The sequence below is a fragment of the Talpa occidentalis genome, unplaced genomic scaffold, assembly GCF_014898055.3.
Source record: "Talpa occidentalis isolate TD23 unplaced genomic scaffold, MPIMG_talOcc4v2.1 talOcc4.12, whole genome shotgun sequence".
NCBI lineage: Eukaryota > Metazoa > Chordata > Mammalia > Eulipotyphla > Talpidae > Talpa > Talpa occidentalis.
In genome coordinates, this window is record NW_023601212.1 from 27,065,370 (window position 1) to 27,092,086 (window position 26,717).

At 48.0% G+C, this 26,717-nt stretch overlaps 1 protein-coding gene across 4 annotated transcripts in view; it reads left to right on the forward strand.

Annotated features, from left to right (window-relative positions):
* Nucleotides 1–26,717, forward strand: part of FLI1 (Fli-1 proto-oncogene, ETS transcription factor) — a 122,724-nt gene that overhangs the window by 58,531 nt on the left and 37,476 nt on the right. For all 4 annotated transcript variants that reach the window (XM_037505611.2, XM_037505614.2, XM_037505613.2 and 1 more), the window contains 3 exons: nt 10,444–10,655; nt 20,230–20,384; nt 25,073–25,276. In XM_037505611.2, the coding sequence (XP_037361508.1) occupies nt 10,444–10,655; nt 20,230–20,384; nt 25,073–25,276 (571 nt within the window). The remainder of the gene's footprint in view (nt 1–10,443; nt 10,656–20,229; nt 20,385–25,072; nt 25,277–26,717) is intronic.

The following is a 26,717-nucleotide window of genomic DNA, read 5'->3' on the forward strand; positions in this document are numbered from 1 at the left end:
CTGACCCAGCCAGAAAGTGACCTTCCCAGGCATCGCCTCCCCGTCACACACCCATCCTCAAGGTCGTAGCCATGAGTCGTGCAGCAATATGGCAACCATATGCTCTGGGGCCACAAAAGAACTAAACACCTTGGAGGAGAATGGTTCATCCAGATGTGAAAGTTGGAAATACTGTATACACAGGACTAGGGGTCACCAGCATGGGAAGGAAATAGCCACTAAGAACTGGGAAACGGAGTCTGGGGGTTCCTCATTTCCCAGTGCCCTTTGTGGATGTGAAATAAAAGTCTCCTGCTACTCCTAGTCTGCCATAAGGGTGAAATGGCACCACCCCCACTCCAGTCTCCCCCACCCTCCCACCACCCCACCGGTGCTCGGGACATATGTCCTGACTTGTGTGTGTAAGGTCGGCACCCCGCTTCTAGAGGCTGGAGTGGTTTTCGTCTTCCCACGAGGGTGCTCCTGGGTAGGGCCGGGGAGAAGAGAGCAGAGGGTCCCTTGTGTGCATGTCTCCTCCTGGGCTTCCTGTGATGATGAGGGCGCCAGTTGCCACGGAAACTGTCACATGAGGAAATTGCCGGATAAGATCACAGCTTCTAGGAACAGGACCCCAAGTGCTTGTTGGGGGGTGGGGGCCAAGGAGCGCATGTCAGTAGCTTTGTGTTTAAATTTGAACAAGAAATGGTCACTGGATGTGGCCGGTAAGAAGGTGGACAAGCCTTGGGGGGCGGTGTTGAGGCTTAATGGGAATTGCTCATAGCAGAGAAAGAATAGGAATTCTTGGCACGTGGGAGGGGCAGGACTGGAGGTGCTGGGTGAGAGATCTGTATTTCCATCACATTCTGGGGTTTTATCCATTAAAAAAAGCAATTGTAGACCTGCCAGGTGCCAGAAGCACTGCTAGCAACTGGGGATGACAACAATGAACACAACTGACTTGTTCCTCTCTGGAGGCAGAACTGGTCTTTGAGAAAAAGAATGGGAAATTTCCCATGACCCCAGGAGTCAAAGAAGTACCCAAGGGCACTTGCCACCTACACTTCTCGTCTCCCCGGAGCTTATAGCAACTTCAGGAAGCACCTTCTCCACCCCTGGTGGACCAGTGTCTGTCGTAGCAGAAAACAGGGTTTGTCTCAGATCTGAACTGCCACCCCTCCCTTCTCCGGTAACTCCTTCCACCACAGGCCCAGACTGAGCCTCTCAGTTGCTGCCAGCCAGACCCATAAGACCAGACCCCAAGGGCAGATCTTAGGGTTCCCACTCTCGAGCACTAAGAAGCTCAGGAACTTTATCCTGACTCCATCATTTCTGCAGTGGATAGAATACAGACTCGTGACACGCTGCAGCCGCTCCCCACGGAGGACGCTTCTTCCAAGCTTTCAACTCTCTGTGGTCAGGGCAGTGCAGCCATTCATCAGCGTCAAAGAGCGTTAAACGTCTGATAGAAGACAGTTAAAATTTTCCAGGAACCAAGAAGTTAGGTAATTCGCTCAAGTTGCATAGCCAATAAAGCTCAGCATTGTCCAGGCTGGTAGCCGATGCCTTTATTGGAATAGATTTTTAAAACAGTACCCTCTGGGGTGAAGAGATCATAGAGGTGCTTGGTTTTCTTTGCCCTTTGTCTTTTGCTAGCCTCTGCAGCAAACTGGGCTAGGGGTCCATTGTGGGAAAGAGGTTGCTCCCAGCCCAGCAAGGCCCAGATCTTCAACGAACCTTATGTGCCCCTGCTTCTGTGGTCAGAAAACCGCTTTCCAATTCACAGAAAACATTCAAATATAAAGCCACCTGCATGGCATAGGGTACCACTACCCCAGCGCCTTGACTGGCATGCCAACCACTGACCCTTTAGTTCCCCCAGCAGAGAAAGGAAAGGAAGGACTCAGCAGCAGTTATCTGGCCACCCAGATGGATATATTCCATGGCTGGTCTCGCCACCCCTGTGAAATCATGCTGAGGACAATCCTAGTGCAAGCAAAGGACAGTGACAAACAGGGAACCATTTCTGCTGGCGACTAGGTCCCCTCCCTGACTGCTCTTGACTCCCAAGACTGCTCCTTCCCTGCCGGCTCCCTCCATGGCATCTGGATTTTGCACTGATTTGATAGATGACAGTTTTTTTTGTTTTTTTTTTCACTGCGGTCCCTTTGCACAACAGAACCCTCCTGACCCATCAGAGCTAGCACGAGAATACCAGCTCCATCACACAGAAGAGAACATCTAATCTTCCTAGCCAGAGTGAACCTCAATATCTACCTCACTCTGCCCTGCGCCTTGTCTCCAGACGGTCCACCTGTGTGGTCAGGTCACCCCCCTCTTATCTTATCCAAGCTTGCTCCCGGGTTTTCAAATGCAACAAATGCTCCATAACAGATCATTGCCGGTCCTTTTGTTGTCCCTACTGTCGCTGAGAAAAAGCAGAATGGTCAGACTTAGAGTAAAGAAACAGTATGTCAGGCATTCTGTACCATTTTCCCTTCTTGGGGTTCCCACGAGCCTTTAGTCCCCTTTCCTGTCTGTTAGTCTCCATATTCAGCACTTTTTTCTTTTCAGCAGTAAAATCATTCTCTGTGGGAGGAGAATTTAACTTTGATCTTCTGAGATGCCCTTTAAATGTGGTTATGGTCAAAAAAGTGACTGTGAAAACTCAAAGTCAACAGGCAAAGGTAAATACCCACAGGAGACCTGGAGAAGCAGCTAATGGGAGACTGATTAACCGAGGCTGCAGCTCTGGGTTCTGTTACATGGCGTGTCCTTCCAGAGCTCAGAGACCCTCTTTCTGAACTCATTTAGGCTCATTCCCTTAATTTATTAAACTCCATTAAATAAAGTACTTTCATCTGCAAAGGATGCTAATTCCATCTTCCCGGAACTTGGCCGGCGGCCTTTCTCTGGGTCATCCACCGCAGAAGCCCCCTCCCCGGTCAGTGAAGATTTAAGTGACAGGGAGGGAGTCAGGGGACTGGAGAGAAGGGGCAAAGTTCAGTAAAATACTTCAGAAAATAGCCAAGCTCCCTGAGTTTCCAGGCAGACTTGGTTGTGCCACACAGCCTGGGAATAGAGTTAACAAAGGGGGAGACGGTCTGGGGGAAGAGGCAAATTTTGCTGCCAGCTACCAGCCAGGCTACCAGCTTAGAGATTCACTTTTGAGGGACCTAAGGCAGGTACTGAGCCTCTTTAAGCCTCATTTTCCTTTTCAATAATATGAGGAGCCTAACTAACATCTTAAGAGGCTCAATGAGTAATGGTTGTTCAAGTTCATGTCACCAAATAATATTAGTTCTGTTCTTTCTAATTTAAAAAAAAATGGTCCTAGTTTGTCTGTTTTCTCATTGTTGCTTGTCTGGGGGTGACTGCACTGTATGGTTATCAGAGGAGTCAGGTTTTAATGCTGAAATTGGCTCTCCCTCATTGTCTGAATCTAGAGAAGTTGCTTCTTGCCTCAGTTTCCCATCTAGTCAGTCATAGTGCCAGTTGCTGCCATCCAGGGTCAGGGACCTTGTGAAAAGGATACTCACAGGAGGATGCTCTGTGTCATTTGAATATGGGCTCTTGTTGCTGATTAAAGTGAAAGAAGATGTTCCAGTTACTACGGCTACATAAGAAATTACCCCCACACCTAGTGGCATAAAATCACTATTATGTCCATGTCTCAACCTTCTTCATCTGAAGATTCCTTGAGTCGAGTCTGGAGGTGGAGGGCTGGTGCCCGGTGGCTCCTGGCCTCTGCCCCTCTCCTGTGGCCTCTCCTTTCATCTCCCCTGCTTGGCTGGTTTGGCTTCCTCATAGCAAGGTGGCTGGCTTCCAAGGACCAAAGGCCCAAGAGAGAACAAGAAGCAGGTGGAAGTCGTAATACCTTTTATCACTTACGCTTGGAAGTCATGCAAGGTCATTTCTGCCACCCTCCGCCTGCGCAGATAGTCATAAGGTCCTATCTGGATTCCAGGGAAGGGAAGTAGGCCCTGCCTGTTGATGATGGGGAGTGGCAAAGATTGGAAATATTGCTGTGGTCATTTGGGGGAAAGGCAGACCGCCAGCTAGGAGTGCAGGTGGCAACTGCAGTGTGCTCGTGTGGAGGAGCTTTCAGCTAATATTTGCTGACTGATGGATGTTTCCACTGTCTCCCTTATCCAACTTTTCATAAAACTTAACTCCTCCTTCCCTTTCCAAGTGCCCTCTGGGGATGGAAATAATGAGCAAGAAGGGAACACATAACTGGCAATGAGAGCAGAGGGAAAAGCACAAGACTTGAATTAATTCACAGCAGCCACCACCTCATGATAATTCAGATGTGACTGTCATGAGCCTTTACCCCAATGCTCCCACTGCCACAGAGCCCACAGGTTTCCAAAAAGCAGAGAACACAGAGCACTTTGCTCCCTGCAATCTTGTCTGCATTTTGTATGCTCTAGCTGGCAAGAGAAGGGACTTCATATCATTATGCAAAAAATGTAATAAAAAGCCAAATCCAGTGTGCTGCCTGCGGGAATCCAGAGATCAGCTTTGCAGAAGCTGGATCCAGAGGCCTGGTCTGGGGGTCAAGGATAGCTGGTCTGGCCTCCTGGGACTCACCACCAGCCACAGAGTGTGTCATTACAGATTCAGCGCAGGACCAGGGGAAAGGAAGAAAGAGGAATCAATGTCGAATTAGTGTTTCTGGGGCCCCATGTCTTGGGTCATTCTCTGTACTAGGAGCAAAAGCTCAGTCCAGTTGTAAGGCTGAGAGGAGGGAAAAGAGTTCCTCTCCTTAACAGTCTGAAATTTTCCTTCTCTAACTCCATTTCGCTCATAATGGTGGATGGTTTGTGTGTCCTTATTTCTGCAGAAGGGAAGACAGCAGAAACTTCTCTCTTGTGTTCCTGAATAGAATGGCCAAGTCCTCAGCATACCCTCTCCAATATTTCTTTGCTACTCTGGTTCAGCTTTGCAATCCTTTATTTGCCATTAATACATTAATCAGCCACTGCGGCAATGCTCTGAGCACATCCTCATCACTCAACTGACATGCACATTGGTGAACCACATTTGAATTAATGTAAAGAAAAGAAATGTTGGAAGATACCTGTGATAAGGAAAAAAGGGAGAAGGAGGGAGAGAAGAAGGGAGAGAGGAAGGTAATGATATTTAGATGACAAAATCTAAAATAAGTGCAGGGTTTTTTTTTTATTAATGAATTCACAGACATACACTTGGCATTTCTGGTGTTAACTGCGCACACCATGTGTCAACAGAAAGATGAGTAGGTGCCAGTCTCCTCTCCCCATTGACACTCCTTTTTAACAAAGCCTTATCTATGCCACCTAGAGGCCAGAATTCAGAAGCCAGAAAGACAGACAGGGCTGACGCCTCAATGGAACATCCCTGGTCTGAAAAGGAAGAGTGGAAACACGAATCAGTGAGTAAGGTCCATTCTCTAGAAGCCCGTGGAATTTGCATTTCAAAGTCTTTTATCTGCAACCTGCTGATTTTGAACCTTGGGCATCTTGGTTCCTTTAAAATAACCAATGCAGAGGAAAAGCGGGTATCTGTCTGGCTTTATCTCCTCCCCTATCCTACTCAATCTCCAGTTTCTCACATCAGCCTTCAACATTGGGCATCTTTTATTAAATTAAAAAAAACCGAAGTGTTTATATGCCCTAAGAATTTTAAGTGTTTGATTTGTGTCCTTATTCAGTGTTTATAGCTGTTAGCCCCAACCTGCACATGAGTAAAGGGGTTCAGGGTGTGTGAAAAAATTTCAACAGGGGGTGCACTAATAAGCAACCTATGGGACTGGGATGGAAACTCAAATCTCTTTGAATCTGAAGATTGTGCTTGAAGTTCAGTAAACACAAGTCACCCTCAGGGAGATGAGGGTCCACTTGGGTGGTGCCCAGGAGCAGGCCTTAATTTAAATCCTAGATCATACTCACTTACTGTGTAACCTGAGTAAGTTAGTTAGTTCCCTGAATATCAATTTTCTCATCTAAAAAAACAGGGGTGACAAATACTTCCCTCATTAGAATGGCTGGGAGGATTAAATTAGATTGCGCTTATAATTGAATCTATTTAATAAGTGTTTTGATCATTGTCTGCTACTTTGTTCTATTTTCTAGAATGAGCACCCTGGGTATATTATAAATGAGTCTCTTCCAAACTGGGCAGGAAGGAGAGTCCCAAGTAGGACAGGTACCCCATGGCCATGGACCTCTGCTGCTGCCTGGACCAGCAGGGCGTCTCAGGAAGGAAAGCTGACTAAGCCAGCCATTATGGCTGTCTGATAGCTCAGAACTCACTCTGCCAAATAGTTGCCTTGCCTGAGCTCTCTGGTACAGGGGCCCAGCGGGGCACTAACATTCTGGGCCACTACATTGCTTGGAGTCAAGGGACTATGTGCCTCCCTCTGAATCTAACACTCAGTGGCCTGAGGACTAGAAAATTGGGAATGACAAGCCTGGCTTTCCCAGCATTCAGCAGAGCAAAGGGAGCTCCTCAGAACCAAATTCCTAACCAATTCAAGATTCACATAGGCAGCTGTTGGGTCAAGGAGAAACCCCAGAGCTCAACACCAGCCAGGGTTAAAAGCCCACACCTTCTGTCTTTCCCTCTTTGAAGTCAATTTCTGTGTAGCATGCTCCAAAGGAAACTGGGCTCAAGCAGTCTTTAACAGAATACCTTGTGTCCCCTGAAGAAAAGGAGCAGTGTGGTGTCCTCATCAGTAGAAGTAAAGTCTTTAAAAACTGAAGGAACCGAGCCACTCAGGATGGTTGGTGAATTCTTATGCTGGTGTTCGTTCCATGTTCTGTCTATCCGCCCAAAGTGAAATACTTGCCATTTCCTCAGTGAAAGATTCTGGAACACCCACAATGTACTTATGCCTGTAAAGAGTTTTAAGTGCAAATAAGAGTTTCAAGACATTAAAAAGCTTTGAGTTTAAGTAAAAGTAAACAGCCTTATCAGACATGCATGCAATAGCCATGCTACACGTGTGTGACAAGCTTCAAGTATGCAGTTGAGATGTTTGCCAGCTCCTCACCTGATAAAAGCAGCACCTTGGGGCCCACAACCACATCTATTTACCATCTGCTGAGTTCCCTGAGCCCGCACAGTGCACACTGTGCTCACACTAGTCTGTCCGTCTGTCACCTAGCGCCATACTCCAAGCTGGCCTCTTCCCGCCCCATGTCCATCTCCCCTCACTGTGCCTGCTGCTCTCAGAGCCACCTCGAAGGCTCCTCACTGGCCCTGCCTGTCATAGAGGTGGTGGCATACTTGTCAAGGGCATGGTCTAGGGATGCTCTCGTAACTCTCAGCCTTGTCTGGCAAAAAGGTAGCTATGTCCTGGCATAAAATGTTCTCTCCAACTCTAATTTTTCACCAAGGCCTCAGATCACCTTGCTTAGGGACTTGTCTCCCCAAATCTGTAATTACTACTTAGCAGCCCCTCATCTCTCACCCCTGCCCATATTACATTTTCTAACTCAGTCTAGCAGGCCAGAGAGGGAAGAGTTCTTCTTTATCTTCTCTCTCTTCCCAGCCTCCATCAACCACCAATTCTGTCCTTCACACTGTTACCAAAAAAATTAGGGAGTCCTTTGTTCAATCCATGATTGCAAACAGAAAAGTGTGTGTGTGTGTGTGTGTGTGTGTGTGTGTCTTCCAAGCAGTACTCTTATTGGGTTTTTAGAAGCTCAGTGAGTCAGAGGGTATGATCAGGATGGGTTTCATGGGCTAAGGAAAAACTCATTTACCTAGCAAAATGGGAAGAGCTGGACTGGCATCTGAGTAGGAGGGTAAAGAAATGATGCTCACGGCACCAGGCTAGCAAGCTCTAAGACACAGAATTGCGCCGAGTGGGGCTCATTTGGTGGAGCAGCAAGAATGGTGAGCATTGGACAGGAGGTGCAGCCGGGGGTATCATGAGAGGCACAGGGGCAGCTGAGGCAAAGCCGTGGTAGGTAGGAGTGAGCTCGCAAAGGTACCAGCAGAGTTGCGCAGGGTCACAGAGATGTTTACAGCTTTCAAGGGACCTTGGTTGGACCAGGGACTATGCAAGGTGGACTGCACAGGGAGGAGTGGGGAGGTGTGTGGTCACAGAGGAAAGAGTCTGGAAGAGAAATTCTGAGGGAAGCACACATGTGTGGACCCGGCACAGCCTGGATAGAAGAAGTGTGAATGTTCTTGAATAAATCAGAGTTTTCTCTCCCTGGGGTGTTATTACTTGACTGAATTGTGAACTATATTCTAAAGGAAGCTTCTACTGAAAAATGAAACTGGAAGTCCAAGGTCAGAGTGTCAGTGGGGTTCTGAGGCCTCTCTGGCATGCAGGCGGGTGGCTCTTACTGCCTCTCCACGTGAGCTCCCTGTGCACATTCATCCCTGTATCCATGTGTTCAAGTTTCCTCCTCTTATAAGGACACTAGTCACTTTGCATTGGATCAGAACCCAAACTAATGTTCTCATTTTAACTTAATCATCACTTTAAAGAACTACCTCCAAATACCATCACATTCTGAGATTCTGGGGTTAGGGCTTCAATATATGAATCTTAAGGGAACAGTTTCGGCCTTAACAGGTGGCCTAAGAGACTCTGAACTTGAACACTAATGATGAATTTAGCAAATGCTTATTGGTTGCCACGTACTATGTTCCAGAGAGTGTTGTAAGCATTTTTGTGTATTATTCCTTCTTCTTTTTTTTTTTTTTTTATTTTTATTTTATTTTTTTTAAATTTTTTTTTTTTTTTTAATAGAGGCATGCTTTATTTATTTGTTTGCTGGTTTGTTTGTTTTGTTTGTTTTGTTTATACATGCACTGGGTACAGTCAGAAGTGCGGGAGGGTGAGAGAATTCACCAGAGCCAGAGCGGGGAGCAGAGCAGGCAGAAGGACCGAAGTACACTGCTGAGGGGAGCAGCGGGCGGCAGGAGAGGTCTGCGCACCATGTGGGACCCTCCTCCGGTGGCCGGGGAGCAGCCGGGGATCGAACCGGCGCCGCAGAGGCTGCGGGCAGCCTCGCAACCCAGCGCTCAACCGCTGCGCCACCGGGGAGGCCCCTCCTTCTTCTTTTTTTAATTAATATTTTTATTTTATATAATTCTTACATCATTTTTCATTTTTGCACAATGTATGCATTTTCATTTTGGTTATATTCCCCACACAATTGCAGCCCCCCCCTTATTTTGACCCTAGTCCTTCCTAACCCCACCTATCCCTCCCCACCCGCCCCCATAGTATGTCTCTGGTCTATAGTTGCTTGTTGATTTTGATTTTTACTTTGTATTAATTAGTCTTTTTCCTGGTCCCTTATTTAGGATTATTCCTTCTTATCCTGACAATTGCAGAATTGTATAATTCTAGATTCTATAGACTCTAAATTAATTCTAGATTATAGGTTATTATCATCTTTTCTGAAAAATGGTCAATTTAATTTGGTGTAATTATGTGACAGAGGGAGCACCATGCCCTTGTTCCATGTCTCAGGGTCCCTGCGATTTGATGACACTTGGAATAATAGAACAATCTTACTGTGCTTTGGTTGGTAGAAGATTTCTGGAAAGTGCAATTCATTGCAATGTGGGATCTCCACGAATCAAACCTGCCTGCTGCTGTTGGGACAGTGTGCGAGGGAAGACAAGACGACCTCCTTCAGAGGGTCTTCCCTTTTTGTCCCCACCCACATAGCTGAGATTCCAGCCCCCTTGTTGCGCAGGCTGAATTGCCACAATTAAGAGAGGAAACTGTCATCTCAAGGAGTCAGGCAAGAAAGCATGACAGAGCACTATGCTCTGTGGAGGCCAGCAGCCTCCCACCCACATTGTGTGGGTTACACCAGCACACCCCAGGGCCCCCAAGAAAACCGCTGGGCATATCTAGCAAGCTGGAGACACCTGTACGTACAGCTTCTCACTTAGTCCACCTATCAACTCCGAAAAAAGCTATTCTTATTCCTGTTTACAGATAAGGAAACTGAAATTAGTTGGGGCCACAGCCCTGGCCCCACCCTTCCTCTGTGTGCTCTTAAGCTGATACTTAATTCTTTGGATGGGTCTCCCTGGCCTCGCCTACAAAATAAATGCTTGCACACATGCCCTTTCATAGCTCCACTGCTCCATGCAGCTCCTGAGAATCTTACCTGTACCCTGTAAGCACATGCTCAGCCATGGCGCTCTTTGAACAGGGGGTGGGACCTGGCTTCTCGGCCTCCCCCTCTCCAACCTGCTTTCTGAGAGTCCCAGTCTACAGGCTCAACAAGTAGACACACTCTTGAGGGTCCCCCAGTCCAGATTCCCTGCTTACCAGAGAGAGAACCCATCCACTTTGCATAACTTGCCCCCCGGAAAATGAGTCAAAAAGCAGTTGGGACAGGCCTCCTTGGCAGCCGTGCCACTCAGCCAGCTCAGAGGGAGAGCGCTGTTTGACTGCACAGAATGACACCCACCTCTCTGTCTCTGTCTCTGATCTTCCAGGAGGCTCTGTCGGTGGTGAGCGACGACCAGTCCCTCTTCGACTCGGCATACGGAGCAGCCGCCCATCTCTCCAAGGCCGACATGACCGCCTCAGGGAGTCCTGACTTCGGGCAGCCCCACAAAATCAACCCTCTGCCCCCACAGCAGGAGTGGATTAACCAGCCAGTGAGGGTCAATGTGAAGCGAGAGTATGACCACATGAATGGATCCAGGTAAGCCCACCGGGCCCCCATGCTGCTCAAGGTCAGACCCAGCAACTCACTCCCCAGGTGTCTGAGTCAGGCACATCTGACCAACTGGCTCCTGACCTTAGGGTGTCTGCAGCAGATGGGGCTCTGGGCTGGGCCAGGGAATCTGAGTTGAGAGAGGGGCATTAGACCTGGCCCTCTGGGCCCCCGTTCAGAGGCCTTGGTGGCCTGCACACACTGCTTGAACACCCGTGTTGTGCCAGCCTAGGTATAGCCCCTTTTGGATAACTTAGCACCTAGACTCTCTTCCCATCTTGTTGAAGACACTTAAGCTCTCTGGGTAGGTGGCCCTAGTGCAAGGCTGGCCAAACCATTCCTAAAGCACAAGTCTAGGAATGACGATAACACTGGATATAGACAAGGGCTTACCGTGCAAGGGAGGACACAGTACAATTGGAAAGCGTGTTCGTTGCTTGGGGCAGGGAGGACTGTACAGATAGAAATGGAAGAAGAGAGTCTAAGAGAGAAAATCATGTGGGCAGAGAAGTGCCCACTGGTGGACTGGTCCAGGCTTTGCCTCTTCATAAGTTATTGACCTCTTCCCTAAAATAGGGCTGGCGGATCTATCGACACTTCACAGGCTTGGTGCAGGGTTATCACGAAAGCTGTAGGGGAAGGACACAGGACAGTGCCTGGGACTCAAAATTGCTCCATCATGAGGGCGATGGTTATGAGTAAAGGTTTGAAAGGGAGAAAGTATCTTCTCATCCTGAAACGCCAGGCAATCCATGAATGGATTTGCAGCACAGACCGAAAAATGGCAAATGAGCCTGGGCCCTGAATGGCAGGCTAAAAAACATGGAATTTATTCTATAGGCAGACACCAACTTTAAGCACTGATGTGACAGTTAGCATCTCAGAGCTGTGATTTAAGACAAGAGAGCAAGCAGGGTGGGGAAAGCCCAAAAGGTAAGCTCTTGATAGATCCCAGATAAGAAATCATAAAGTTCTGAACCAGGATGATGGTAATGATTATGGAAATAAAAAGAGATAGTTACACAAGGGACATTCCAAAGAGATAATTCATAAGGTTGAAGTGAATAACTATTAAAGCATGTTAGGGGAGGGTTGAGAGAAAACACTAGAACATTCAGCAGACAGTAGAACATTCAACAGACGGTAGAACAGCAGACAGTAGAACATTCAGATAGAATTGCCTTCTAGCTTTGGGAACTGAAGCACAGATAATATTTGGAGGCTGGAATTAGGTTTGGGTATCATCTTCATAGAGTTGGAACTGTGAGTATGGATGAGGTCTCTACAGATACCAGGGTAGAGAGAGATGAAAAAAAGGGAGCAAGCTTGTGGCTGGAAGGAGACCTCCCCCAGACAAGCCCCTTGTGGAACAGCCAGCCCCACCACATTGCAATCCCACTAACCAAATCTAGTGACTGGGATCCCAGCCACCTTCCCAGAATCTTAAGATTTCAGGAAGGTTCAGAGGTTCTAAGCCAGGAGCCCCTGGAATGAGTTTCTTTTTTCATAGATAATAAGGGTCATGTGCTTCTCCTTACAGTTCAGTAGGGCAGAGTTTGTGAAACATTTTCCCCTATTATCTTTTGCTCCTTACGCTATCCTCTGAGGTAGCTGTTGTAACTGTACTTTTTTTTTATTTAAATATTTTATTTTATATAATTCTTACATCTTTTTTCTTTTTTGCACAAAGTATGCATTTTCATTAAGGTTATATTCCCCATACAATTGCATCTTCCCACTTATTTTGACTCTAGTCCTTCCTTTCCCTGCCCCCCCCATAGTGTGTCTCTGATTTAAGTTGCTTGTTGATTTTGATTTTTACTTTGTATTAATTAGTCTTTTTCCTGGTCTCTTATTTAGGTTTTCTAAATTCCTGCTATGAGTGAGACCATCCGGTATTTTTCTTTTTCTTTCTGACTTATTTCGCTAAGCATGATCCCTTCCAGCGCCATCCATGTTGCTGCAAACTGCATGTGTTTATCCTTTTTGATTGCTGAGTAATATTCCATGGTGTATATGTACCACATCTTCTTGAGCCAGTCATCTGTTTTGGGGCATTTGGGTTGTTTCCATACTTAGCTATTGTAAATAGTGCTGCTATAAACACAGGGGTGCAGGTCTTTGGAATTACTGTTTCTGTGTCATTTGGGTAAATATCTAGGAGTGGAATTGCTTGTTGTAACTGTACTTTAAAGTATGAAGGCACTTTGGGCTTTGAGTGGAGAAGAGTCTAAGGACTGGGAGGCAGTGATCTCCCATCAGGACCCACGCTTTCTGATTCCTGCCCTATGAGCTACTTTCCCAGCCCTTCCTCTCCAACTGGATATGGTGTTCTTGCATCCATTTGCTCATTTACACTGCCCCCCAATATTGAAGAAGGCAATTCCACAATGATTCCCAATCTGACCTGACCCCAAGAGCATGTTAGAAAGCCAGACCCCACCCCTGAAGGCTTTGGTCTGTGGTACACTGTATCCGACCACCATCACCCACTGCCTCCCACCCCCATCCAAGCTGCAGCTCTCTTCCTAGCCCAGGACGTAGCCCTGTTCCCCCACTTCCCCTATCCTTCCTGAAGTCTATTCTTCAGAGAGCATTAAATATTTTTAATATTTAAATATTAAATATTTAACTCTCTCACTCCAAGGCCTTTAATGGCTTACAACAAAATCCAAAGTCCCTTGGGTGCCCCATCCTCCTCCCTCTAACACCTGCTCCCCACCCCCCACCCCACCTTTTCCCTCCACACCACGAGACTCTAGCTGCTCCTGGACCCCACACACATGCCCACCTGGGAGTCTCCTCCTTGGTGTTGCTTTTTTCTGGATCATTTCTGCTCCATCTAGTCATCTGACTCCCTCCCTCACTTGTTTTAGGTCTTTCCCAGAATGTCACCTTCTTGGAAGTCTTGCCTCCACCTGATCTAGAACAGCACTGTCTCTCATTACCTAGCATTGATTCTTCTTCTTCTCTCTTCCTGGTTCTTGTTATACTCCTCAGTAAAATGTTTTACGTACTGAGCAGTGCCTGGCCCATGGTAGATGCTCAGGAAATCAAACAAATAAGTACCCACGTGTCTGGCTAACCAGATGCAAAGGTGAAGATGCTTTCTCAAAGTCAGGTAGGACCTGAGCCAGGACAGACACAACCTGGTGATAGTCCCCAGAGCGAGTCTGCGTTTGTGCTGAGAGGCTGCATTTGGAAGCTGACTATGCTGTCCCCTACTCCCAGGGATGCCACAAGTCCTCCAAGTTAATCTTCCTGGGAAAATAGGGTCTCCAAAAGAAACCAGTTTTCAGAAGTCACTTGTCAGGTCCTCCCTAGCTCCAGTCATACCAGAAGGCAGCTGGAGTGCTGTGCTGCCCAGAGCAGACCTACTCTTTACGTGGTTCTCATTGCACAAAGCAGCCCCTGCTTTTGATTTGCCTGATTGACCCAGACTAACAGCAGGTAACAAAGTAGGTTCAGAAAGACAGATGTCATCTCACCACTGCTCCCCACTTTGTTGGAACAAAGAAGACACAGTGGGCTTTCAGAAACACAGGTCAGGCGCAGCCATCACCAGCACCTCATAAATATCCTCTAAGTGCTCGCGTGTAGGCTGGGCTGGTGGGCCACAGAGAGCAAGGGTTTTCAAAAAAGTCTTTGCTTAGGATGGAACCATGTCAGGTCCCACAATTAGATCATGCAAAAGTAACACAATGAAACAGATGCCAGTGAATTTAAATGTCTCACCCTCCAACCTGGGCTCTTCAAGTCCCCCGAGTATTACTGATAATGGCTGCATTTCTGGTTATATGGTTTGATGGTTTTCAGAGGGCTGATTCACCATGATGCAAAAGATAGTTCTGACTACAGACTAGAAAACCAGAGCAGAGGTTGTAATTTGGGATTTCTTGGCTCATGGACTAGATTTGTGCTGTGTCACGCTGTAGCCACTCACACAGGTTGCTGTTGAGCACTTGAAATGTGGTTACACAAAAATTGACCTGTGCCCTGGATGTCAAATACGTACTAGATTTAGAAGACTTAGTATGGAAAAATATGCAAAATATCTCATTAATTCATTTTTATATTGATGATGTTGAAATAACCTTTTGACTATTGAGCTAGTTTTTAATACATTGTAAATACACTGTTAAAATCCATTTCACCTATTTTTTAATTTTAAAAATATGTCTACTAGAAAATTTTTAATTACCTATGTGGCTCATATTCCACTTTTAAAAAAACAATTTTTTAAAGATGTATTTTTTTATTTATTTATGCATGCAAGAACTGGGGTGTAGGCCAGAAGTATGGGGAGGTGAGATGATTCAGCAGAGACAGAGTGGGGAGCAGAATAGGCAGATCTACTGAAATACACTGCTGAGGGGAGCAGTGGGAGAGACAGGAGAGGTCTGCTGTGCCATGTGGTTCAGCTCCCTTGCCGGGGATCAAACTCTTGTGCAGTGGCTGATGATAGTTTGATGGCACTGAGACTTAATCCCTGTGCCACCAGGGAGGCCCTCATATTCCACTTTGAAAGGATGGTGCTGGGCTGGAATATTTGGGACTGCCCTGTGGTTCACAGTAAATTCTCTCCAGTTCTTTGGTAACTTGGGTTTCTCACTAAATTTTTTATGCTTATTGGAGGTTCCACAGATATTTGGGTCTCTGGAGGAGGCAATTGTGTGCCTAAAGCTACATGCCTTCTTGCTTTTTATTGTAGCAGCAAGTCCTTTGGGCCAGCGGCAAAGGTCAAGTGGAGGGTCTGAGGTTTGGGAACTCAGAAAAAGTCAAGTTAGCTCAGGTTGTGAGAGATTTACTCTACTTCCTATCTTACTGTTTGGGGTATCTGTTAGGGTGAGTTTGTCTTAAGCAGCACAGGCCATAGGTTCCGTGTTGGACGGAGACTTCAGCAACTTGATCCAAGCTGTGGTCTGCACATAACTCTCAGCTGCATCCTGTCTCAACCACGGGATTGGGGAAAACATCCCACGGAGCAAAGAATATCAGTTTATGGTGGGGAAAGGCAAGTGCTTGCTTGCCTGGGTGTAGAGCCTGAGGCCTCAGCAGCCTGCCCCATCCTCCTTGCATGGCCCCCCAGGCTCCAGATGCCCTTTGAGGACACCCAGAGACTTCCCGTCCCACACAGTATGATCAGCATCACACACCTGTTCCTTGTGTCTCTGTCCACAAATCACGGTTCCTGGGTTCATTCCGAAACTTACAGTATGATGCGTGTCACACACAGGCTGGGTGGGAGGTTATGTTCTGGATTCTGGAGAAGCTAGGAACATCTACAATGTATGGAGATGAAAACAGCTGTTAGTTAGGGTGATGGCTTTATAATGGATGATTTCTTTTCTTGAAATTCACTTTTAATCTATTGCATATAGTTTTCAAAAACAAAAATATCATATGCACACTTCCACATATGCATCCTTTGGAATGTCTAAAGACAAGAGAGATTGTTGATTTTTGTGCAATGTACTCATCACATGGAAGACACTCGTGAGAGTCCCTAATACAACCGTGTGGCTTGGGGAACCTTTGAACTGTCACATGGGTGGTATGACTTTTGGGTCACTGTGTTATTGAGAGTAAATAAGTCTGGGCTTCAGATTTGGGGATCTGGATGATATGCCTTGAGTTAAATCATCTGGGTTGAATAGAAGGTAGAGAAGATGTTGCACAAAGTCTAAAGAGGTTACCTTTGGGAGAAATCATTGAAATCTTTTATCCAAATATTTCTCACTTTGATTTAAATTGCTTAGCAGCTTGCAAGCCACTTTTGGATAACAGCAACAATCTTTGTAAAACAATGTTCATTGAATATGCAAAAATGGTCTCTGAGTAAAGCTCCTATGTCCTGAGGTGAGAATAAAGGACAAGGCTGCAGAGTCCGTGTCCCTTTGCTGTGGCCTCCCAGCCACGTCTCTCCCTGGTCTGAGATGGAGATGCTAAGTGACTCCCTCCTCCCTGCTCTATTGTAGTGCTCCAGGCCCTCTTGTCTCCTGTCCCAGCGCTAATAGCTGCTGTGGGCCCCAGCCCCATGCTAGCTGTAAGTGCAGGTCTCAATACAAATTAGCAGCAGTGCAAGCAAGCTGAATGGCACAATCTTCCCCTGGATCCATGCTCCCCCCCTCCTTCTCGCTTGTTTTCATTCTGGGCCCTCTTCAGAGGCGCCAGCTGCCTCATTAAAAAGCAGCTTTTATGCTGTGCTTCACCTGTACCCACCCTTAGCAATAGCTGGTGAGCCCAATGGCTGCATGCAAGGGATGTACAGCGCCTGGGAGCTGCAGACCAGAGAGCTGTGTGACAGGCCAGCAGTAAAGGTATGGCTTTCCTTCCTTCTCTCCCGGAGCAGTCAGAGTTGGGCTGGCCTGGGCATGGAAAGCAGTCCAGAGCCGGTGCCAGGGCTTCTCCAAGCAGAGCGATCTGGGACCGAGGACAGAGCCTCACTCTGTCCTCATTGGCTGGGAGAAGCACCAAAGGGCAAGTGACCAGGCAAGATCACCTTGCCCAGTGGCAAGCAGGTGCACCCACAGGAGCTGGAGGAAGGAGGGGAGAGCTTCTATGAGATAAGAAACAGGAGGTTCCAACCACTGATGGCCTCCAGCAAGAGGGCCCAGGTCATCACAGCGGTTCTGATGTTGTCCTCAGGAGCTGGCCCCGCTGCCTCCCCTGCACCCACCTCCTACCCTAGCAGGTGCTGATCTCTCGGGTGCTCTCGGCTCCTCTTCTCCCCGGGTTACATACCAGCAGCTTTTACCAAATTCATGTTTCTCTACTCCCGGCACCAGGGACTGGCCCTGCGCAGGACAGGAGCCTGCACAGAGAGAGTCACTTCATCTGTGTGATCCCTCTGGTTCTGACGTCTCACCTCTACATGGCCAGGGGTCAGGTTTGGGTTCAGAAATCCCCTAGACCAGGCGAATGAGGAAACAAATTTTTCAAAACTCATCTGTCCATGTTCCTGGCGGGAGCGCAGCCTGAGGGGCCGGCCCCTCCTCTCCCAGCATGCCCCCGCCTGGAACATTGCTCTTCTTGCTGAAAGTTCCCTCGCCCCTGCCCACAGCCCTTGCACTCCAGCATCCGCCCGGGGAAGTGTGTGCTCTGACAACCCCACCCTTTGCCACAGTGTTCCCAGCCAATGAAAACGTTGCTGTCTTGGGTAAAGGCCAACTTAATCCTCCAAACTTCTGCTGCACTTGGTTGTTTCACAACTGACAAGTATGCTGGGAAAGGCCGCCAGACCATAGTTGGGGGCGTGTGTGTGTGTGCGTGTGTGTTGGGGTACGTGTGTGCATGCATGTGTGCGTGTGTGCATGTGTTTGGGTGCACATGTGTGCATGCATTTGTGTATGTGTGTGCACGCATGCATGTGTGTTTGTGTGCACACGCACCCGCTTGTGGTTAGCCCTGAGGAGGGTGTGGGACCTGGCGAGCTCAGCCAGAGCTCAGCTCAGACACAGGACCAGGGTCTTTCTGGGACTGCTTCATCTCAGGCCAAGTCCTTCAGCAGCAGAAGCCAAAGGGCCAAACTCTGGTGAAAAGCCCCGATGTGCTACTGCCTCCCCTCAGACTGCCATGGGGACATTAAACCTTCAACAATCTGGGCCTCTGACGGCTGGTTCTTGGTTCTCTGCCTGGAAAAACAGTAGGCGAATAGTAAAACCTTAAATTCTAACATGTGTAAGTTATACATCTTATTTTCATTTTCAGCCCATGTTCCCCTCTGTAAAACATCAGGAAAAAATTACCGTCTGACTTCTAATATCTCAGTGGAGCATTTATCTCCCAGCTATGATAAGTGATCTTCGATATTTTTTTCCTTTCAGATTAGGAAACAAATTCATTTAATTTTCTTTATTGAATGTGTTCGGGCCCCCGCCCCCCTCCCCACACACCCGCCCAAGTCCCCGCCCTCCTGGGCTGTGGCTCCTGCTCTGGCTTAGTGAAGGCTCTCCCTGCTTTTGGAGCGGCCGCCACCACGTGGCGGGATGGGCAGGGCCCTGCAGGGCACCACCCTGACCCTGAAGGCCTCCCCCTGGTCCCCTCCTGCCCACAGCTGCGAGGGTGGGCAGCAGCCAGGCCTTTGGAAAGCTGGGAGAGGTCTGCGGCCCCAGTGTTGGCCGGCTGTAATCTGAACCTTATCTGAACTTGGTCTGAAGGCCTGGTTTAGAGCACTGGGGAGAACTGGCTGTCTCCCAGCTTGCCAGAACTGATGCTTCCTGCTCCTGCTATTCCTTGTCTTCTTTGGCCCTGCTGCTGCCGAGTGACAGAGTGGAGGCTTAAGGCAGGGCAGGGTGGCACTTCTCCCCAGGCATGCTGGGAGGATCCAGGAGCCATGCTGGGTGGGGGTATGTGTAGGATTCTGCCAGTTGCTTTAGGGCACCAGATGGCTCCAAACGGGGTGTTGGCTCAGCGCTCCAGACAACTGTCCATGGCTGAGCTGAATGAGCGGCCTCTCTGCTCCCAGGTTGCAAAACACCAGGTGCTAATTGAGCCCCAGACTTCCAGGCGCAGTTGGGTGATTGCTTCGTTCCGTGTGCATTTTCATATGCTTCTCCAGGGACCGTGGTGGTGGAATGCCACGGGGCCACGGCCTCTCTGTCAGGTTGAAGTTCTTGAAGTCTATCCTTCCTCCACTCAGCAAACAGCACTTTCGCTATGTGTTCAGAAAGAGAAGCTTAACCCCCAAGGCCCAAGTCTTCATTCTACTTCCACCTTTACAAGCTGGGCAACAATCCCCCTACCCCAGAAGTCACCTCACCTCCCAATTTCCTTAACCATAGAACAGGAGCTATTAACCCTTGCTATGCCTCTCCTGGAGTGTTATTGGGAAGTTCAAATAGAACAGTATATGAGAGAGTGTTAAAATTATATACATGCCATAGATATAATTCACTCAGGAGATATTAATCACTCACATTCTATGCAACGCACCTTATTAAATACTTGAAGTTGAAAAAAGAAAATAAGGACACCATCCCCAGGAAACTTCTAGTCCAGCCAGGGATAGGGCACCTGAACGGTATGACAGTTGGCCTGCCCTTCCCAGGCCCTTTGTGTTTGTTTTCCATGGAACCTGGGTCTCCTAGGACTACAACCGCATCCAATTGTCCTGGGCCAAATTCTAGGTGACAGGGAGTAGGGTCCAGTGGGACAGGAGAGGGGGGACCTCTCTCCCTCAAGACAGAAGTGAGGTGCCGAGGGAGCATAGAGAAGACCTGCCAGGGAGCAAGAAGGAAGGCCAGTGCCTCTGAGGTGTAGGCGGCCAGGCAACAAGGCTAAAAATGAGAATGACAGTCAGGGTGGGAGGGCTGCAGTACTGGACGCAGAAGCCAGGCTCCAGGCTGAGGGCAGAGGAACCTGCCAAAAGCCTTTAAACATAGTAATTATAGGATTGGGCTAGAAGTTGGAGAAAACCCCGGTGGGAGCGTGGAGGACAGAAATAAGGTGACAGCAACAGCACCAGATGGTACTGGGAATGGCTCCACGGCTGTCCGAGTCACCGGCTGGGGTGCGCTGTGGCCATGGTCACTTCCTCTGGGTTTTGTCTCCTCTCCTCCAGGGAGTCTCCGGTGGACTGCAGTGTTAGCAAATGCAGCAAGCTGGTTGGTGGAGGCGAGTCCAATGCCATGAACTACAACAGCTACATGGACGAGAAGAACGGCCCACCGCCTCCCAACATGACCACCAATGAAAGGAGGGTGATCGTCCCCGCAGGTACTTTGGGAACCAAGCTGCTGGCTGGCATCGTCACCCTCACACTTCCGGGCTAATAGTTGAAGGGCAGACCTGCCCCTCCCTGGGGGCACATGTGCCTTTACCAGGTACCCTCTTCTCTTTGGAAACACATAACTGGGAGAGATATCCGTCTCCTCCCGCCCCCCCCCCACCACATAGCTGCCATCCAAGGCAGTATCTCAAATGGCACCAGAACCCTAAAGTGCACATTCTGGAGTCCACCCTCCCCACCCCAGCTTACATCACACTCCACCAGTGTGCCTGGTGCCGTAGATTGCAGCCTACAAAGAGCAGAGGCAAGACCGTCTGAGCCCAAAAGGAGTTCTCGCAACCCTGGATGGGCCCACCCTTGCCTTTCAAAAGACTAGCTTCAGAAGTCTGCCTTGTCCATCAGGCATGTTCTTCCTGGCATCTGCAGGGTCCTACCTTTCCAGAATTGCAGCCAGCTCTTTCAGTTTCAAAATAGAAATAACTATATTTAACAAATGGAGAACCTTAACATGTGTGCAGCAAGTTACATCACTATGTAAAAATAGCCTGTTTCTCCTAAGTCTTGGTGCTGTTGGTACAGAAAATAAAGTCATTGTTCAAGCCTTTAGCCCATGGGCCGGACGCTGCCTTGGCTAGACCAGCAAGCTCAGCAACCTGGTCAAAAGGGAGTCTGAAAATTGCAGCACGCAGAGTTGGTGCCAGGTAGAAGGAGTAAGAACATCCAAATCGTAAGCAAAGTGAATTACAGAGCAGGGATTAAAACTAATCCTACCGAAATAGCTTTACCAAGAAGGCAAAACTCCTTCCCTTCGGAAAAGAGTTACCGCAGTTGTGTCTGAAGGCAAAGGATTAGACATCTCTTTGAGGCAGCTCAAAGGGATTGGTTTGCCAGTCTCAAAGGTGTGGTTTTGTAACAGGCCTCCCTTCCCAGTCCTTTCAGTTCCTTTTCCATGGAAGCTGTGTCTCCTGAGGACTACAGCTGCATCCATGTGTTCTGGGCCAAATTCCAGGTGGCAGGGAGTAGGAGGCACGGGGCGAGAGGGGCAGAAGAAGGGTGGGCCAATGGGGACCTTTCTGTGCCCTCAACGACTTGAAAACTACTCAGGGGCATTTTTAGGCTCCTTCCACAGGCATATGACCTCACAAAGGAAGAAGGAGAACGGTGCCCCCTTTACTGAGTACTTCCTAGAGGCCAGACACCATGCTAGGGACTTTATCTGCATTGCGTTACTTATGTTATATAATGTTTGATATCCTCCCTCTCTCAGGACACCAGGGAGGGATGTTTAGCTCAGGTGCATTTATATAGTTTAATAAAACTCTGCCTTCTCCCTTCTCATCAAAAGAAGGCAGACAATGCAACTGTACTACAGTGAACATGGAGGTTTCCAAAGGCAAGCAAAACTCCTAGGCCTTTGCTCAATTGGTATTAAACTTTTTGCTTTCCCAAACAGTGGTCATCCAGGGAAGGAAATCTTGAGGACAGAAAAGGTAGGGAACAGAGAGCTGTCTGGACCCAATGTTGACACCATCTTGTTTTGTAGTAACTGAGAGCAAAAGTAGCCAGACAACGGGTTGACCCTTCTGCATTGCTGTTGAAATACTTTCAAAGGGAATAACAAGATGTCAGTCTCAGTAGGCCAAAGTAACTCCGGCAGTAATAATAAAAATTGTGTAAACTCCTAGCAAAAGGTTTTTAAAGCATTTGGTGTGATGAATTCACTAGTTACAGATTGACTTCATCCTATTACCTCTGGCTAGATATTTAAGCTTTATCCTCAGATATTTTGACTTCCTCCAGGTCAGCCTCCTGGACATGAAGGAAAGTCTCATTTGGGCAAGTCCACAAATCAAAGCAATAAAACACTAGTGGAACAACCGATGGAATTTATGGTGGGATTTTAAGACAAGTATAAACGAGGGCCATAGTTAATCACCAGTTCCAAGTTCAGATGGGAAGAAACCGGGACTAAATCATCCAGGAAATACATTTGGAAGAGTTTAGTATGATCCAGAGTGGAAGATTTATAATTCATTGTGTTGTAAAGGGAGAGAAATAATATTGTGATAGAGCCCAAAGCAAGGGAGGAAATAATAAAATAAATAAAATATATGGTAAAAAATTGATTTTGAGGTCTTGGATACTAGAAGTGAGGAATTAGGGCAGGCAAAGGAGATCAGATGAAATAATATGCAATATAACCTGACTCCTCCTAGGATATTTTCTTTTTCAGAATTCTGAAATGGTACAAATTTATTTTCATTTATTAGTGGTCTATGCTTATTGGGTTTTTTTTTAAAGATTTATTTATTTATTTATACAAGCACTGGGTACAGTCAGAAGCGTGGGAGAGCGAGAGAATTCACCAGAGCAAGAGCGGGGAACAGAGCAGGCAGAAGGACCGAAGTACACTGCTGAGGGGAGCAGCGGGCAGCAGGAGAGGTCTGCGCGCCATGCGGGACCCTCCTCCCGTGGCCGGGGAGCAGCCGGGGATCGAACCGGTACCTTAGAGGCTGTAGGCAGCTTCGCAACCCAGCGCACAACTGCTGCACCACCGGGGAGGCCCATATGCTTATTGTTTTTGAAAGTAAAAGAGTAAAATAAGGCAAGAAATTTATCTGAGGGGTGGATGCAAACTTGAACAAGGGAACTTTTAAATCTGGTTTTTGGCCTAATGGCAGAGGAACTCACAGGTGATTTAAGGCATGAGAAGACAAGAGCAGGGGAGACTTCGGGTTGGGGGGACCTAACCCAAAGTTTAGGTCCTTTGCTCAAAGTGAAATCCTGGGAGGACTTTGCTGTATCCTCACCTCAAAAGTCCCACCAGCAGTGGGACTTTGGATCAGTGACTTAGCCTCTCAAGACTCTACTTTCCATCTGCAAAATGGGGATAGCAAAACTATTGTGTAGGATTTCCTGGATAAGTAAAAAACAGGACCCATGGAACAGCTGGCTCATTGTAGGCACCCAACCTGAGCCCTTACTTGTAAGTACTGGGTTGATGATGTGAGAGTGGCAGCCTGTGACCTGGGTCATTCTCTTCTAACCCTTCCTCTTTAGCTAGTTCCTCCACCTCCAGCACAAATGCAGCAGTCCTTCCCATGCATGAGTGTGCAAGGCACTTTGCAAAGCCAACTCAGCCCCTGCTTCCTGGATTCTCATATATAAAAACCAAGGTGAAGGGAGCACCCACGCCAAACAAGGGCAATCAGCAGAAGCTCTGAGTAAAAGCTATGGGGAATGGTCCCTGGCAGCCCAGCTACAGGGAGGGAGGGAAACAGCAGAACTTGCTTCTTTCTCCGCAGACACTCCTAATTATCCAAACCTGGTTCCCATTTTGACAAGAGCTTTCACAGGCTCTGAGAATGAGAGGGTGAGCAAGCAAAGATATTTCTGCCAAATACAAATGCTAATAAAACAGGTCCAGTAGAAGCTGGGGGCTAACAACAGACATATAACATCAAATCTCCTCCCCGCCTCCAGGAAGCCTTCCATGTCTTTCCAAGGTCATATTATTCCTGAGCTACCACCACGGAGCTATGGCTTAATTCTGTGCCTTCCTACCTAAGTATTCTTGTGAATAAGACTTCCATGGGGCCAAGCGCCCTGCAGTTTTCTTCTATGATCAGCATATTTAAGGTGATTATTGGCTATAATAATAATTGGTTGCCAAAGAAAGAGATGGTTTCCACATTGTGTTAACTGATAGGATATAGGGGCTCTACCTACTGTGGAAGTTTCTGGAATTCATCACCAACACCCAAAGTATGCCCACTCAACCCACTTGCACATGAGCTGAGAAGCTATAGGGCAGAGTAATTATAGGATTGGGCTGGGGATGACCTCAGTTCTTACATTATGCATGTTCCACTCAAGGCCTGAAAGATTTTCTCTTTGATACCATTTCTCATCTGGGGATGGTCTTGTAGAAATTTCAATGCAGGTCCCCAAACAGGAGAAACCCAGGTTGGATTTATGTTCAAGAGCAACACCACTAGGTTTTCCAAACGCGCAGACAGTTGTGGTAACAGTGTACGTGTATATTCCTCCCCACAGCCCTCGAGAGATCGGCTTCCCCCTCGAAGTCGGTAGTGTTCTTGAGGTACAAACGGCTTCCTTTTCCAGAGACACTGGCCCCTGGGTCTGTGGAACTGTATTTATTTTCATGTTGGTAATGCCAATTCTCAGGCAAAGGTGTCAACGGCTCTCCAGAAACTTGAAAGAGCGTCCTGACAGCATCGCAGTGAGGCATCTGAGAGCCTGCCGAGTGCTGAGTGGCTCAGGCAGTGCCAGATGCCATGGCTCCAGATGGGAGTTCTGGGAGGACCATCTCAGTGGGAACCCACTTTCCCACTGAGAGAGACAGTGTGGGTGAGGAAGGGAGGAGGGGACGAAGTGGGGAAGGGGGGCGGATGGAGAAAGACAGGGGTGGGAGAGAGGAAAGCAGAGAGGAGAGGAAAAGAGAAAATAGAGAGGGAGAGCAAGAGAGAGAGGGAGGTCGGGAGGGAGAGATCCAGAGAGAGAGAAGAGAGAGAGGAGAACCAGGAGGAGGAGGGAGAAAGGGCAGGAGACAGAGGACCGAGGCAGAGATGGAGAGAGAGGCTGCCCAGGTTGCTTGAAGGGGAGGTAACCCAGCTGCCTGTGGCCCTCACTAACAGGCTCCTCTCCTCTGCAGACCCCACCATGTGGACGCAGGAGCACGTGCGGCAGTGGCTGGAGTGGGCGATAAAGGAGTACGGCTTGATGGATATCGACACTTCCTTTTTCCAGAACATGGATGGCAAGGAACTGTGTAAAATGACCAAGGAGGACTTCCTCCGAAGCACCACCATCTACAACGCGGATATGCTGTTATCACACCTCAGTTACCTCAGGGAAAGTAAGTGCCTTGTCAGTTCCTGGGCAGCCCCCAGAGGGTGCAGCCTACCTCCCGGCCAGGAGCGAGCTGCCAGGCCCACTGCTCTGTGGTGAAGATGGGCTTCCCAAGGATCAATCCAAATGGGTTCCCCAGGTCAGACCTTGTGCCGCAGGAGCTGCATTTGGGTCTGTAAAGTTACAAAGGTCATGGGCTCCTACAGGCCCTGCAAGGAAGCTGATCTATCCTGTAGAGTCAAGGGAAATAAAAGGATGGAGAGGAAGCAGGGTGCTGTACTCAAGTTGTCTACCAGAGGCCGGTCACACTCTTCCCTTGAAGATCTCTTTCCAGAAACGACTTTACCCTGTAATTATATATAGATGGATGCTGTGGCTGGTATTTTCCTAATTGATAGCTCCTACAGAAACTTCATGGATTTAGGACTTAATTTTTGAAAATCTACCCATTAAATCCCTCTCACCTTGGGGCCAATCTCTGCACTCCCTAACACCACCTTTTCCAACTAACACCTCCTCCCCTTCTTTGCTAAACAGGGAGAGTAGCAGAGGATCTACTGAAAGCTTCCTCCTGAAACAGTCTGAAGGGAAGGAATTTTGGGGGGAGGCATGAATTCTACCACCAAATAACCAGCACCTCCCTCCGCTGCCCCTGGAAAAAACTTTAGAAAAGGAGAGTTTATGAATTTATGAAAGAAAGTGCGAGGTTGACCAATGGATTTACCCAATGGGAGGGTTCTCTAGCGCTGAGCCCCCATCAATTTGATATGAAATATACACAAAGATAAGAACAGAATTCTTTTTAAGGTCTGCTAATGACCTTGGCCTTAACTCTTCACCAGAAATCCAGGCCAGGTGGGTATATCAGTGACACTAAGTATTGAAAGGGTATCCTGTGGCTAAAAGTGGTGCCAGGATCAGGGAGCTGAAGACAAGGAGCTCAGTCCATGCATAGCTTTCTAACTGTCAGCCTCAGTCCTACAGTCTCAGGTTGCTGTCAGTGGCCAGGGCTGCTGGGACACTTGCAGGGCTTAAGTTTCAGAAGGAACACATTTGATGATTTTTTTAAAAAAAAATTTTATTTATTTATGCATTCAAGAGGTGTGGGGGTTGAGAGGATTTACCAGAGACAGAGTGGGGAGCAGAACAGGCTGAGGGCAGCAGCTGACGAGACAGGAGCTGCTCCATGTGGGTTAGCTCCCTGACTGGGGGTTGAACTCTGGCCGCAGTGGCTGGCAATAGCTTGATAGCGCTCACCTTAACCCCTGAGCCACCTGGGAGGCCCCGCATCTGATGATCTTAAAGATTCTTCAAAGCTGAGATCCTTGGACAGCAGCACCGGTCTGCTTTTCCTGGCCTCCTGACCTCTGGGTATTAGTTCTTCATTTGCTACCTGCTGCTCAGTGGGTCTTTGGCTGGCCGTTTCTGTAATCTTCCGCCTCATTCTG